Source organism: Pogona vitticeps, chromosome 4 (assembly GCF_051106095.1).
Source record: "Pogona vitticeps strain Pit_001003342236 chromosome 4, PviZW2.1, whole genome shotgun sequence".
In the NCBI taxonomy this organism is placed as follows: Eukaryota; Metazoa; Chordata; class Lepidosauria; order Squamata; family Agamidae; genus Pogona; species Pogona vitticeps.
Genome location: NC_135786.1, coordinates 112,403,787 through 112,419,332, shown reverse-complemented (window position 1 = coordinate 112,419,332; position 15,546 = coordinate 112,403,787). Strand labels below are relative to the sequence as shown.

General features: G+C 42.8%; 1 protein-coding gene across 1 annotated transcript in view; it reads left to right on the top strand.

The window, feature by feature from the left end:
• Positions 1–609: 609 nt before the first annotated feature.
• HMCN1 (hemicentin 1) overlaps positions 610–15,546 on the top strand; it is a 372,920-nt gene continuing 357,983 nt past the window's right edge. The window contains exons 1-2 of the mRNA XM_078393073.1: positions 610–667; positions 1,545–1,865. Coding sequence (XP_078249199.1) covers positions 610–667; positions 1,545–1,865 — 379 coding nt within the window. The remainder of the gene's footprint in view (positions 668–1,544; positions 1,866–15,546) is intronic.

The following is a 15,546-nucleotide window of genomic DNA, read 5'->3' as shown; positions in this document are numbered from 1 at the left end:
GGTAAGCCATGTCAGAGTAACTTTTATTTGAAAGCATTCACATTCTTGGAGGATGGTTGTGGGGTATGGCCTCCAGCTGAGTTTGGGAATGATCACTGTAGCCTTTGGCCCACAGAAGCTGCCTATTCTTGCTGTAGTTGAACTTTTGCCTATTATAAAGATAAGGAGCAACCTTGAAGTTACTAAAAATTAGCTTCTGGAAAGCAGACACATATAGCCATAAATCTATACATACATATACATATAAATAAGCAAATATAATTTTCAGGCCACTGTCTGGTCTCTTTTGTCTTCTTTCTTGTGCGGAGGGCAGTTGATGCATTTCTTTTTCCATTTTGGGAGCAACAAGTTTAAGTGACCACTCTGTCACGTGCTTTGCATATAAAAGGAACTGTGTCCAAACTCCTCAGCATTACAGTCAAAAAAGATCTTGGGTTGGATGGCTGGTGTCACTTAGAATAAAGCAGCTTCAGCAATGGGTGAATTGTCAATGGACAAGCAGACATTTTGTAACCTCTGGATTTGTCACGTGAGTGTGCACTCAGTGGCTGCAAATGCAGCCATTGGGTTGAATGTCAAGGACTGACCACAATTTTCCTGACTGGGCCCATGAGCAGTTATAGCCTCTCGTTTGAGCGGAAAATGACTCTTGCCCTGAAATATCACAGCATGCATGCTGTAGAATCCACAAGACTTTTGAATGCATTTCCCCCTATTATTTTCCCTATGCCTCCTGGAGCTCAAATTACTGGAGCTGAAGCACAGAGAAGGACAAGACCCATTGCTTTAAGCAAATTTAAAAAGGGTCCCCTTTCCCCTCTCTGAGATTTTCCCCACACCACTTCTCTGCCTGTGGTTCTGTAGTGCATACAAAGGAGATTTGCCTCCAGTGATTTTTTGAGGCACTCAAGTGACCCTCAATTTGTCTTTTTTTTAAAAAAACACACACAAAACAAGTCGCCCTACAAGGGGGGCCTCAGAAGCAACGTTGGGGAAGGGGGAGTGACCAAGGAGAGGGCAAACTGAGCTGTGAACATCCACTCCTGGTCACAGCAGCAAGAGCAGCCACTGCAGCAACAGCAGCAGCAGCAGCAGCAGCAGCAGTGAGAAGCCTCAGTCTTTAGCCAAAAGACTCCAAACAGCAGCCGAACTTTTGAGAGCCTGACGGTCTCTTGCCAAAGAATCCAGAGGCGGCAGCAGAAGTAGCAGCAGCTGCACAGGGGGACATGAATGGGACTCTCTCTCCCTTTCCTTGGCGAGAGCCTGCCAAAAAAACTCTTGCAGAGAAATAGGTTGGGGAAGGGAAGAAGAAGCAGCCACTCCAAGCAAAAAGCTGCCGAATTCCCCTGACCCTCTCTAGCTCCCTTGAGTCGAGTGAAAGGAATTGTGTGCAAAAAAAGGAGAGGGGGGGGGGGAAGGATTTTTATTATTGCTTTGGAAAAGGAAAAAGCAAAGACATTTGTTTTCTTTCTTTGCTTTTTAACCAGACTGGATCTTTTTGTGATGCTGAGTGTTCAGAAGTGAGAACACTGCTTAAGTACCAGGAAGGAGGAAAGAAACCATGAATCCTTACAGCCTTGTCCCTTTGAGGGCAAGGCGAGTCAATGCATCATTGTTATTTTTTGTTCTCCTTTTTTCTCCTGGCCATGCGCAAGGTGCTGAGGTAGAAGTGGAGCCTCTCCCAGCCTCAGTGGAAGAAATCCCAGAAGGAGCCTCCACCTTAGCTTTTGTGTTTGATGTGACTGGTTCTATGTATGATGATTTAGTTCAGGTAATTGAAGGAGCATCCAAAATCTTGGAGACCTCTTTGAAGAGACCCAAGAGGCCGCTTTACAATTTTGCACTCGTTCCTTTCCATGATCCAGGTAAGACAATGCTTTTAAGACATCTTAAATGGAGTACTGCATGCAAAGATGCAAAGATGCACTGAAACACAGACACAGACACAGACACACAGACACAGACACAGACACAGACACAGACACAGACACACACACACACACACACACACACACAGAGAGAGAGAGAGAGAGAGAGAGAGAGAGAGAGATCTGAGATAGATGGACATTCCAAGTCTATTTGATGCTTTGGACTAAAAGGATATATAAGAATAGCACACATTTTTGTTGTTGTTCTGGATGAAGACTGGAGAGACAATCAAATCCTTATACTCTCACAAGACTGAAAGGAATGGGACTAGGATGGGTGGACTCAGATGAAGCAAGGTAGTTTTTGGAATGTCTCTGTATCAAATGTGATAGTGTCTCTCCTATTCTTGTGAATGGAAAGACAATACAGGAGAGGATGCTTGCTGGTGGGGAGGCAGAATTTTGGAATTGTTGCTTTTTTGAACTAAAACTCCCAGAATACCTCAGGGAACATATAGTCAAAGTAAAGTCTGCCAAATTCTGGGAAAGAAACATATTCAGTGCCTCACAGCAATCTTCATTGATTGAACTGAATGTGTTTCTCCAAACACACTAGTGTGCTTAATGCACACCATCTGGGAACGATTGCTACAGAAGATAGGAACATAAGACCTTCTGTTGAATATTTACATAGAATTTTCTGCTGGAATAACTTGTGAGTCACAAGCCATGCCTTATTTGAATTACCCTTTCCTCACACAAAAATGTTAACTTTAAGCTACACCAGTTAACATGATACTCACTACCATGGGGGGTGCACATAGTTTATGTTCAGTATTAAGAATTATATAGAATACTTTCACTCAACATTTAATGTTTTTCTCACTGAAACCTGGGTGTATTCCTATTCCCCAGTCATCCCGGACATATTAGAGCAGCTACAGTATTTACCCTGAACCTCATTGACCTTTGATCTTAACCACACAAGCTTGGTTTCTGTTGTTTCCCATTCAGAGTTCATGGGATACAATGCAGTTTTTATCGCAGTCTATTTCAGTTTTGTTTCTTCCCTTTATTTTCTTCCCTGCATTCCTCATTCTTCCGACTGTTTATATACATACATACTCTTCCTGTTTCCTCTCCCACTCCCTGGCATCTGTTTTCTATCCCCTTTCCTAGGATTTTCTCCTCTTCCATTGTCAACTGTCTCTGGGTGACTCTCAAAGGAAATAGAAACCTGGATGCCCCCTGCTGGGGCACGGGGCAGCATCAGTGCAAAGATCATCTGCTCAAAGTAAACACTGAGGGTCTGTTTAGAAGTCTGACATTCTTGCTCCTCGTTTTACCTGAAACATCCAAGAGTACAAACATCTGGAATTCAGTTGTGTTGGAAGGATTGATAAATCCAGAGGTTTCCAGGCTCTTATTGTGTGTTTTTGTTTTGTAGGGAAAAGGCAGCTATTTCACAATCACAGGCAAAAAAAAGGCTAACAGTGACTTGGTCAGATAACAATAGTGGGAATTACTAATGGCACATTGCAAGCATTTTCCATTTTTGTGCAATTAAAAATAAAGCATTATTTCTCACAAAGTCATTCCTCTCTGTAGGCAGCATGCCACAATAAAGTGGTGTTTGTGTGGGAGGAAGATACTCCTCTGTTCTTCCTTTTTGTGTTCTACTGCTTCATGAAAGGCACCAGAATACTTTAAAGGGAAAATTTACCATTGCAGCACAGTGCATACTGGTAGAGGGCCTGAAGCATGTTAAGACAAGCTCCATTGTGCTCCCTTAATTAACTGGACATTTAATGCCAATTATATTTTTCTACATTAATCAAGGCTGCTGACCATCTGAGAAACTAGTTTTATTGATTAAGATTGCTAATAGGGGTATTTACATATTCTCAACATCTTTATGAGGGCTCTCTATTGAGGTATTCAAGTAATATAATTCCAGTACCTAACAGAAGATTGTACCAAGACATTTTACTGATGGGGCAAATCAGGAAGTGACTCCTGCCCTCAATCAAGGTATGTTGAATCTAACCTTTCAGTACAGGAAGAATGTTGCAGGCAAAAAAAGATTAAGTTGTAAATGATCTCACATTTAGGTCTTGAAGCCAGCCAACTTATTTTAGCACATGAGGCAATAAAACCTAGAAACATGCTCCCTCTCCCTGGCAGTGGCAATGAAAAGATAATAAATTAAGCAATGAACCATTGTATTCTTGAAGACTTTCATGGCTGGGATCCAATGGAAACCTACAACAACCATTTTTTGCCCTTTTATGATGACATTCAAAACCTGTTGCCTGAGGCAGCTCTCTCGCTCTTCTTAGTGGTAGGACCAGCTCTGATTTTAATTAACAAAAGCTACCACTCAGTTAGAAGAAAAGCATATTGTCTCTGTAGGCAGCATGCCACAATAAAAGTGCTTTTTATTTCTTAAAAATAAAAACACAATCTCAAGTATGCCCTTCATGTTCAACCCCACTAATTAAGTAGCTATCTTTGTCAAACATCCAGAACTTGCTAAGACATTTTCTGTAAAGAAAAATTTTAATGACTGAGAATGACAATTGTCTTACAATATTATATGTCTCTTTTACATACATGCTTTCTTCATTCTATAGGCTTTACTATATGTAATTCTTCAGTCTTACGCATTGAAGGGCTTGAGTCAGAAACATAGGGCAGCCATGTGTTCCACTTTCTACAGGGCAGTTCTGTCTGTTTGAATGGCTGTCAAAGAACAGTTTTCAATTTGAAGAGCTGTCTGTTCCCAGTGGGGTTTCAAGGTAAAGAACCCTAGGAAATTTGACCAGGAACCTTGAAATTTCCCATCAGCACTTAACAGGGGGACAGCAAACTGAGCAGGCATACAGGCCGTCTGGTCATCTTTGTTAAGGCAAGATGTCCAGCGCTCCACCTTGCCCAGTAACTTTTGATTCTTTTCAGCCTGTGACGCCTGACACTGTGGACAAGGTGCTTGATCGCTGCTGGGCCACCTCCTCCTCCCTTGACCCTTGCCCAGCCTGGCTAATCAAAGCAGCCAGGCCAATAACAACAGAATGGGCCACAGCAATAATAAATGGGTCTTTCCTTGAGGGAAGATTTCCATCTGCCCTCAAGGAGACACTCATTAGGCCCATAAGAAAGAAACTTAATATGGCGGCAGATGAAATTGGCAATTATAGGCCCATCGCCAATGTTTCTTTCATGAGCAAAGTGGTCGGGAGGGTGGTGGCTGATCAGCTTCAGGCTCACTTGGATGAAACAGATGCCCTGGATCCATTTCAGTCGGGCTTCAGGTCGTACCACAGTACAGAGACGGCATTGGTTGCCCTGTATGATGACCTGCTGAGGGAGGCTGACAGGGGTAAAATGTCTCTGTTGGTCCTCCTCGACATCTTGGCGGCCTTTGATACCGTTGACCACGGTATACTCCTGGGGAGGCTCTCTGAGTTGGGAATTGGTGGCTCGGCACTCGCCTGGCTCTGTTCCTTCTTGGGGGACAGTCCCCAGAGAGTGCAGCTTGGGGAGAGTGTTTCAGCCCTGTGGAGTCTCAATTGTGGGGCTCCACAGGGGTCGATTATCTCCCCAGTGCTGTTTAACATCTATATGAAGCCGCTGGGAGGGGTCATCAGGGGGTGTGGAGCATTGTGTCATCAATATACCGATGACACCCAGCTCTACATCTCCTTTTCACCAACTGCAGGTGATGCCGTCCTGTCCCTCAGCGCTGCCTGGGGGCCGTACTGAAATGGATGCAGAAAAATGGGCTGATGCTGAATCCGGACAAGACGGAGGTTCTGAGGGTGGGTGGCCCCGTGGTTGGTGGCTTGGGTGACTCACATTTGGGGGGGGTGACCCTGGCCATGAAGAGTGGGGTCCGCAGCCTGGGTGTACATCTGGACCCGACACTCACCATGGAAACGTAGGTGGCATTGGTAGTCCGCATCGCCTTTTTCCTCCTCTGGCAGATTGCCCGGCTGCGGCCCTATCTCGACATGGGGGCACTCACTACCTTGGCGCATGCGCTCGTAATCTCAAAATTAGACCACTGTAACGCGCTTTACCTGGGGCTGCCTTTGAGGCTGATGCAGAGACTTCAGGTGGTGCAGAATGCTGGAGTGAGAAAATACCAACGTATTTCTCCAGCTCTGGATGCATTGCATTGGCTGCCCATTCGTTTCCGCGTCAACTTCAAAGTCTTAATGTTTACTTACAAGGCCTTACACAGTTTAGGACCTTGATATTTGGAGGAACGCCTGCTCCCACCAAGGTCTACCCAGATCACCCGTGCGAGTCAGGAGGTGAGGCTGAGGAGCCTGACACTGAGAGAGACCCGGAAGGAAAAGACACGAAACCGGGCCTTCTTGGCGGTGGCTCCTCGCCTCTGGAACAACCTCCCTTCAGAGATTCGTGTGGCCCCTACGCTGGGAATCTTTAAAACCCAATTAAAAACATGGTTGTAAATCCAGGCCTTTCCTCCAGTCAATACCTGATTTCTTTTCTATTCTTTCTTATTTTATTCTCACTCTATTTTATTGTAACTGTATCAAATGATTATGTAATATTCTTGTGTTTTATTGTTTTATCCTATACTGGAAGCTGCCTAGAGTGGTCGAGTAGACCAGATAGGCGGGGTATCAATCAATCAATCAATCAATCAATCAATCAATCAATCAATCAATCAATCAATCAATCAATCAATCAATCAATCAATCAGTCAGTCAGTCAAACAAACAAACAAACAAACAAACAAACAAACAAGATGCTGTTGTACTCATATTTATACAGCAGTGAATATCAAACAGCATGTGCAAATGTTATGTCCACCAGTGTTCCCTTTGTCCTCTTTCTGAATTATGTCTAAGGATCCATCTGCAGGAACCTGAAGGCCTTAAGCTTAAAACTGGCATTTTATCTGGGAAGAAAAACAATGCAAGCTTCATAGCTCTCTTCAGGTGTCCAAGAGAATATAGATGCTGGGGTTTCCCATATGGCTGCTATAGGGTAGCAGCCATAGTCTCAGGGAATGCTTGCAAGTTTCCAGGCTGAGAGATACATCTCAGAGTGAGGAGTTCCAGAGGAGAGGAAAACATTATTGTTGTGTATAGGGTGGCTTTAAAACCTGTCCATCTTCACTGTTTTTCAGCTAGTACGGTAGTGATATTGCTGCCTGCGCAGCCACCAGAAATTGGATCTGCCCCAGGGCTCTGGGTTCGCAAGGGTTTACAAGATTCTGGTTCCATTACAAGACTTGGGGCTCATTTACCCGGATTCTTCTCACACCTATTCCAACAATCAGCTGGCCTTGAAGCTTTTTGGGCTTCCTTGCCTTGCTCTGCCTTTTTGACATCACAAGGTCTATCCCTCTGGTCTCAGGTTCTGGCCTCTAAATCTGAGGGCATGGGATGCTCTCCAATTGGTCATCAGTTCAGTAGCACCTTATCCCGTGAGATTTTAGGGTGAAAAACTGGGAGTAGGGCACAAGCCCTTGTGGGGACAAGGTATGGAAATGATTTCAGGTCAGGCGGTTGTGGAAATAGGAAAGAGGGGCATCCAGGTAAGTCGCTGCAGGATCAGGGTAACATCTGGCTAACAAGGTAATATGGTAATCCATAGGGGGAGTATTTTTGGCAACCTGCTATGACTGACCTCATAGGCAGCTTTACCTTTCTAAATGACATATGGAGAGTTTGCTACTTTCGAGTCTGTGGATGTTTCACTCCCAGTCCACTGAGGGATCTCAATGGTTTATGCAGGACATCTGTTGTGAAAGCATTCATGCCCATCCCCAGAGCTTTGCAATGAGATTTTTCTGGAGTACAACTCTCAGTATCCTCTAGCCTGGCTATCTGGGCTAGTGCAAGAATGGGAAGATCAGAGGGCGTGGGGTGAAATGCGTGCTTGGTTATGAAGCTCAGGGTTTCATATAGATGTTATCCTTGCCTTTTCCTTCTGTACTTCCTTTTCTTCAGTTTTTTATGTACTCACTGTCTGCATTTAGAGTGCAGATACCTGAAGACAAGGAGGACTTGTCTTTTCATTACTGTGTGAAACAGACACATGACTAGTTAGTGCTTTGTGTATAATCAGGACAATCATCTCGGAAGGGGTGTCACTTCAACCACAAAGGGCTGCTGGGTGGATTTAACCTCAGGGCACAGACATGCATTGCAAGTCATTCATATCCTGCTGCAAATTAAAGAGTACTGGCAAAGAGAAACTTTGCATTACAACAAAACCTTAGAAATTAAAGACTGTTTTTGCCTGTTTTTAAAAACATTGTTTCTGACTTCCTGCTAATCAGCTCAGGAAATAATTAGGCAGCACCTCCTGCACCTCTTAGGCATGTAGGCTGAAGGCCCTTGAGAAAGCAGAGTCTTTGACAAGCCAATGTAGGCCAGTATACACTTATACAGGGACTGTGCAGATAGCATTCGGTGGTGATTTGCACACTTAGTTATCTAGATGTCATTGAACTGGAAAACGCAGAATGCTTCATCATGCTGGTCAGGGCTTCTGGAAGCTGACATGTGGCAGCATCTGGGGAATAAATATGAGAACCACTCATTGAAGTGAGTATGTCACAACCCCCCTAAATACCCATGTATCTTTAGCCTTCACAATTCAGTCTGGGGAAGAGGGTTCAGAGCCATGCCATTTTCTTACTCTGTGAAAAAAAATGGTAATCTGTCTGTCTGAATGCACTGAGAATTGCTACTGAGTGATTGCATTCACTAATTCAAAATATTCAAGCAGGAGTAGATGATCTGTGGTGTGTATTTCAAATAAGAACTCTGTATTATATTTTATAGATTACGGCCTTAATTCACATGTTAAAACGAGCAAAGGGTTTGTTACTTTAGGACTGTATCAGCATTTTAGCATATTTAAATTTATTTTTATGAGCATTGGTTGTGTGGCTTTAATATCCTTGAGATCTTGCAAGTGTTAAAATAAGCCAACAGTGAGTCCTATGCCATCTGAAATACCACAACATATATTGTGTATGCAAACAACATATTTTCAGCAGCATATATTATATCAAGGAACAATGTCAATGGAGTCTAACAAGCAGGAATTTAATCCAGAGAATATGAAAGTATTGTAGGTTGGGAATTCTGTTAATCTGGATGGTGGTTTATATTTAAATTACACTTTTGAGGTTACACTTCCCTTTAAAAACCAGTTATACAGTCTGGGAGTACTCCTGAACTCAGTGTTATCTAAGGAAGCACAGGTGGCGTCAATATATTTTACCAGCCTACCTTGCCAACAAAAGTCCGAATAGTCAAAGCTATGGTTTTTCCTGTCGCTATGTATGGAAGTGAGACCTGGACCATAAAGAAAGCAGACCGCCGAAGAATTGATGCCTTTGAATTGTGGTGCTGGAGGAGACTCTTGAGAGTCCCCTGGACTGCAAGGAGAACAAACCTATCAATTCTAAAGGAAATCAACCCCGAGTGCTCACTGGAAGGACAGATCCTGAAGCTGAGGCTCCAGTACTTTGGCCATCTAATGAGAAGAAAAGACTCCCTGGAAAAGACCCTGATGTTGGGAAGGTGTGATGGCAGGAGGAGAAGGGGACGACCGAGGATGAGATGGCTGGACAGTGTCTGCAAAGCAACCAACATGAATTTGACACAACTCCGGGAGGCAGTGGAGGATAGGAGGGCCTGGCGTGCTCTGGTCCATGGGGTCACGAAGAGTCGGACATGACTAAACGACTAAACGAACGAAGAAGGCTTGGTTCAGAAGCTGCTGTGACAGCCAGGGAAGACTAAACATGTCCAGAGTGACAGAGGTGTTTCTTGGTCCATGTTTGATAACTGTACTGTAATGTGTTGTACACCCAACTTTCCTTGAAGATGATTCAGAAACTTTAGCTGGTACGGAATGTGACAACTAAAACACTTCTGAGAGCTGGGCACTTGGGCTGTATGACATGCATCCCCTACACTTGCTGTTGATTAGTTTCCAGGCCCTGTTGGAGACGTTGATTTTGACTTTTAAAGCCCTAGATGGCTGAGTGCTGTATTACCTGAAGTATCATCTATGCTTGTATGAATCTACTCAACCATTAAGAGCAACTTGAGGAGCTACCCTTTGGTCCAGCAGCCAGAGCCGTTAGACCATGTGGATAGTGTTGTGAGCCACTTTGGGTCCCTTGTTGGGAGAAATGTGGCATATAAATAAAACTAATAAATAAATAAATACATAAATAATGGAGGTAAAGCTTTCTCTTTTGTGGCTCCACACCAGATATATATGTACAGCCTTATCACAGCTGGCTGTGAAAACAACAATCCAGAAGACCAATTTATTCCAGGCTGCATTATCGGAACATTAGTAAGGAACATAAATTTGTTCTTTCCGGTAGGTGATGATACTGTATGAAACAGTTGATAATGCAGGAACAAAATGAAACATGAATCACAAAACTGAGATGCTCAGGTTGTAAAATCATGAGTAGTTTAAAAGACCTAGGTGAATTAAATGTATGATAACTTTGTATGATGATTATGACACCCAGAGTAGGGACTTTGAAGTGTATTTTAAGGAGAGAGTAGGCATGCACAGCAGAAAATGATATTTCAGGCAACTGGGAACCAAGTATCAAGTTACTCCAGTGAGGAAGGCACACATGTATGAATTAAGATGGAACATTGTCTCCTGACAACTGATGACATAGCTCTAGCAGCTTTCTACTCAGTACTATTGGTAGCATCTGTTTAGAAGAACAAACTAGCAAATAGCTTCTTTTAATTGCTCATCGCTGGAGTAGCACAGAGATTGAGTTATGTGTTATTGATTCAAGTCACATAGACACCTGCTCTTCCCGTGTCCTATGTGGGACCTGTCCTACACTTAGGGAGACTTGGACAGCTACCCCAGAAAGCAGATGCTGAGGGGCAGCACTAACACGTTTACTTTTTTGTGAAGGAGCTGTGCATGCAACATAGACTGTCCTGCACCTTTAACTAGCTTGCTGCCCTGTGGGGATGGCGGAGGATACTGTTCTGCAATTGTGTCGAAGGATGTTTCAGTAACCAATCTCGTTGGCATCTGTACATGGACTGGGACTGCTCATCTTGCCCTTTGTCTCATGTAGCAAAATGTCTTGGGTGGGCCCTAGTCCTAAAACACAGCTTGAAAACTTACTCTTTGACCATGCTGACTGGTGAATTCTGGGAACTGTAGTCCATTCCTCTCCCCTTTCCTAATTTATCTCTTAAAAGATCATAGGAGATAGGTAAGAATGGAAGAAGTGGGTGTTAGTATGGAGAGATGTACAGCTTAAAGAATGCTGTGATGTGTGGGAGTCTTGCAGTGGGGAACGGAGTGTGTGGGGAGGAAAACTCAGGAGTTTCAAGTGGTATGCATTTTCCAATCAAGGGTTTGGTACTGGCAAGCTTGCTGTGTTTTGGTTTTGAAGGAGACATATTCATGAGTGAAAATATTGGGAACACATGTTGATTACAGACGAAATAGTAAAAGGCTGCAGTTGTTGAAAGAGGGCTTTGGTGTTACTGGAACCTCCTCAGCATGCTCTGTGATAACTGGCAATATTTATTACAAGATGTTGAGGAGGATAGAGGCTCTGTGTTTTCTCCTTTTAATTTGCTCTGACTCCCCCAGAATTTTACTTGCTGAAGAGGATACATGTGATCTTATCCTGGGAGTTTTTAAACCCATTTAAATTTAAATGGCAGCTGCTGGCAGTGGCTGAATTTCCTGTTCGGATTTATTGTTTCTTTAAACGAGTTGATTAGTTTCTTCTTTTAACAGTTTGGACACTGGTTCTTGACTGGCTGAGATTTTAATAAACTCTCCTTTTGTTAATTTTGCTTATCCAAGATCCGGATTTTATAAGAGACAAAGATTCCTTTTTATTTTTGAGTCTCTTTTAAAATGGGGCCAGAATATTTTGAAGGCAGTTCTATTAAACTATTTTGGATCTTTCACAGATAGATAAAGTTGCGGCAAATTTGGGCTATACATGCCAGGAGTCACCACTGGCCTCCAAAAGCATGGAATTAAGCACCTCCCTTTTAAATCAAAGTCATCCTTGAAGCTTCAGTTATGAGCAAAGTAGCAGGAGAAATGGAGCAGGGACTATGAAATACTTTTTCTTCCATACAATGAGACACACACATACTCCTTCCCTATCACTACATTTTATCTGTGATATCTAAATACAGAATTGTAAATCTTAAGACATTCCCTTTACTCCAGGCGGTGTTGTGCAAATACGGAATAGGAACACTATGGCCTAAGGCCAATTGTAGTCTTAATTAGAGTAGATCTAGTGAATCAATGGAATTTACAGAAGCATTGGCTTCCAAGGCCTCATTGAGTCAGTGGATCTACTTGGGGTGGAACATAGAATTGGATACAGGCCATTTTAAAAAATGATTGCATTCAAAACATCGTGAACCAAAGGGATTCTAAAGAATACAGACAGATGTAACATCTTAAGAACGGGAAATATTATGTAAAATATACGCTCCCTTTCCAGTTTAGTGTGAGCTCCAACAAACAAGTCTGGTAGGTTTTCAACTTAAATGTTTGGATTTGTTGTATTACAGCAATAAGATGTGTCTGTTGGTTAGTACCTGTGAAACTACTGACATTTCTTCTCTCCTCATATTAGAAAGCATAATTTACTTGGATAAAGTATGTGAATGGTCACTTACTCCTTTTAATAAATCTAAAAGAAGCTAGATAACCCTGCCTAAGTGTAAGGGTAGACTGTGTCCATTATAAACTATTGCAATATGTTATATGTAGGATTCCTTGTTAAAAAATGTCTGGAATCTGCAATTTGCCCAAAATGTAGCCATAAAAGTATTGACTAAAACTAGGTGAACTGCTGATGCTATACCAATGCTTTATTAGTTGTGGTGCCTCTCAGCCCTTTCTGGCCTCAATTCAAAGTGCTGTTTGTATTGTTTAAGGGCCTTACTGAGTAAGGATCTTGTTACCTGAAAGACTGCTTCCTTGTGTATGTGAACCTCCTTGAATCCTAAGATCCTCTTCAGAGGCTCTGTCTTTGTTTTTCTCAAGATAATCTTATCTCTAATCGGAAGATGGTGGTCTTTGAACAAGACAGATCCCAAAGGGAAACTGCCAGGCAAGAATATATTAAGAGGTTCACATCTACCACCTCTGCTTTACAAAACCTTTTTATCTTGTTATTAGAGATGGACACCAACCGCTGTCTTGGTTTGTGACTCATCACAGTTGATGAACCACAAACCATGAATTTCCAGGTGATTACTGACAAACCATGAATCGGTTTGTTGGGGCTTTTTAAAAAGACCCTCCTGCCCCTCCTGCCCTTGCCACCTGCCTCCACCCACTGCCCCTGTTGCCTCCCTACCTTGTCCTTTTCTGCCTCCCCCTCCGCTGCTGCAGCCTCTGCTGCCTACATTGCTATCACCACCCACACCACCACCGTTGCCTGCACCTGCACTGCCACTCAAGGCTGCCACTGTTGCCTCAGCCTTTGCAAACAGTGGCTGGCTTCCCTTTCAGCAGCTTAGACTGCCCTGTCTGTCTACGGCCTGCCAATCAGCTGAAGCAGACTGCTCTTGCAAAGACTGAGGTGGTGGCTGCAGTGGTGGCAGTGGCAGCGGTGGACAAGGTAGGGAGGTGAGGGGGCAGTGGGGAAGGGGCAGGGGGAGTGGCAAGGAAGTGGAGGGTAGGCTGTATGGGGCAATGAACCAGGAGATTCAGAAATCTCCCCAACATTTGTAGCTTTGGGAAAATTTGGGTTCTCTAGTTTGGACAAACTGGAACAAGGAATTGGTGATTTCCACAATTCCCTTGGTTTGTTTTTGGCTTCATGTCCATCTCTATTCATAAATCACATCAAAATTCATTGTTTTGGGAAAGTTTGGGTTCTCTGATATGGATGAACCTGAACCAACCCAAAGTAATGAACTGGTGATTTTTAATGTATTTCCTGCTTTGTTTTGGGCTTTGTGCCCTTCTCTGTTGCATATGTTAAGTAGTTCACCTGGGCAGGGCTGCCCATACTACTATCCAACTTCTGTATATTTTATGACTACTGGTTGGACAATTTTCTGTGCCTGAATACTGTGCATTTCTATTATTGCTGATCCTTCTAATTTAAATTTCCCCCCAACTGTATGTATCCGTAGTCTAATTTTTTCTCTTTTACTTGGCTTGGACAGCGTTTTTCTCCACTGTACATGTGTTAATCTGCACATCCATGTTTGGATGTACTTGTCACCCAGTAACATCTGTTGAAAGATTTTTAAAGACTAACATTATGATAATGACTATTCTGGTATCTTTTACATATCATATTTTACATCTTCCCCTCTGAGGAAGTTAATTGTAAATAAAATTGTAATAGATATATAATATTATAATTCAATTGTGGTTGAGTTGTAAATATCTGCCTGCTGAAGCTTGACTACACACATCTGGGCTGTGGTACACATAAGCTCATTTCAATTAAAGCTTCAGCACAAATGAACATGTTGGCATAAAACAAATTCCAAAATCCATGCTATGGCAATACCTTCACTGAGGGGGCATTCAGACGAGCATATTGTTCACTGTTTGGTTCATTTTTGGTGTAGTTTGGTCTGCCATTTTTTTTTGTAAGCACATATGTTTTAAGAAAAACTGATCCATCCTGTTCATTTTGTGAGCTGTTCCACTCCTTTCTAGCACAGTGCTAGGGCTGCAGTTTATTTGCTGTGATTGGAGATGTTCCTGATTATCCCGTTATGTAGTCTGTGTGGTTGCTTAATTTGCTCTCAAACAGAGCTGTGAGCAGTGTTCTCTTCAGTGATAACCCGGTAATGTATGCAGTGGATTGTGAGAGTAGAAAGGATGGCAATCTTCTCCTCTATTTTCCTCTTCTCACAATTTAAAAAAAAAAATTATCCTTCTAAGTGATGCAGCACTATCCATGCCAGATTTATGTATTGCTGTAGCACTATGTAGTTCCAAATCCCCCCATCTGGCTGTACCCTTGACCAACCAAAATAACACAAAAAATTGTGCAAAAGCAAATAATGAAACAAAACAAAAATCTGCAGGATTTGAAGACAATGCTGTCTTCGGGCAATTTATTTGGCAAGATGTGCAAAGTAAACAGGGTGGGCGAAAGGGAAGAGGAAGTATGTGCACAGGAATGGGAGGCTGACTCTTAAGATCTTGCTGTCTGCGTGTTACTACAGGAAGTAATGTGTGGGCTCCTTCTCACAATGGGTCTCACAATGGTGGGTCTCACAATGTGTTAGATGATTTCATCCAAAATAACCCATAGATTTTGTCAGATCGAGAAAGTCATGCTGTCTTATTTTAGACAGCATGAACTCAAATCTGCATGTACTTTATCTGGACTTACAGCTCCTTGTGCTTGCTTGTCCAACTGAAAGACAGAGAACCACAAGGCAGTCTTGACATTGACTATGCTGGAGTCCATTTTAAAACGTGTTAATCTTTAAGATGCCACACAATTCTATTTGCAGTAATAGACTAGCATGGTTGTCCCTCTAGGAATTAAATCAAAGGGCCCAGTAGTTCTCCCCCACCCCACTGCACATACTGTTGATAACCAGACTCTATGCTTGATGGGGCCAAACAATGGGTGAGAAATAACAGACCATTAGACATGAAATAA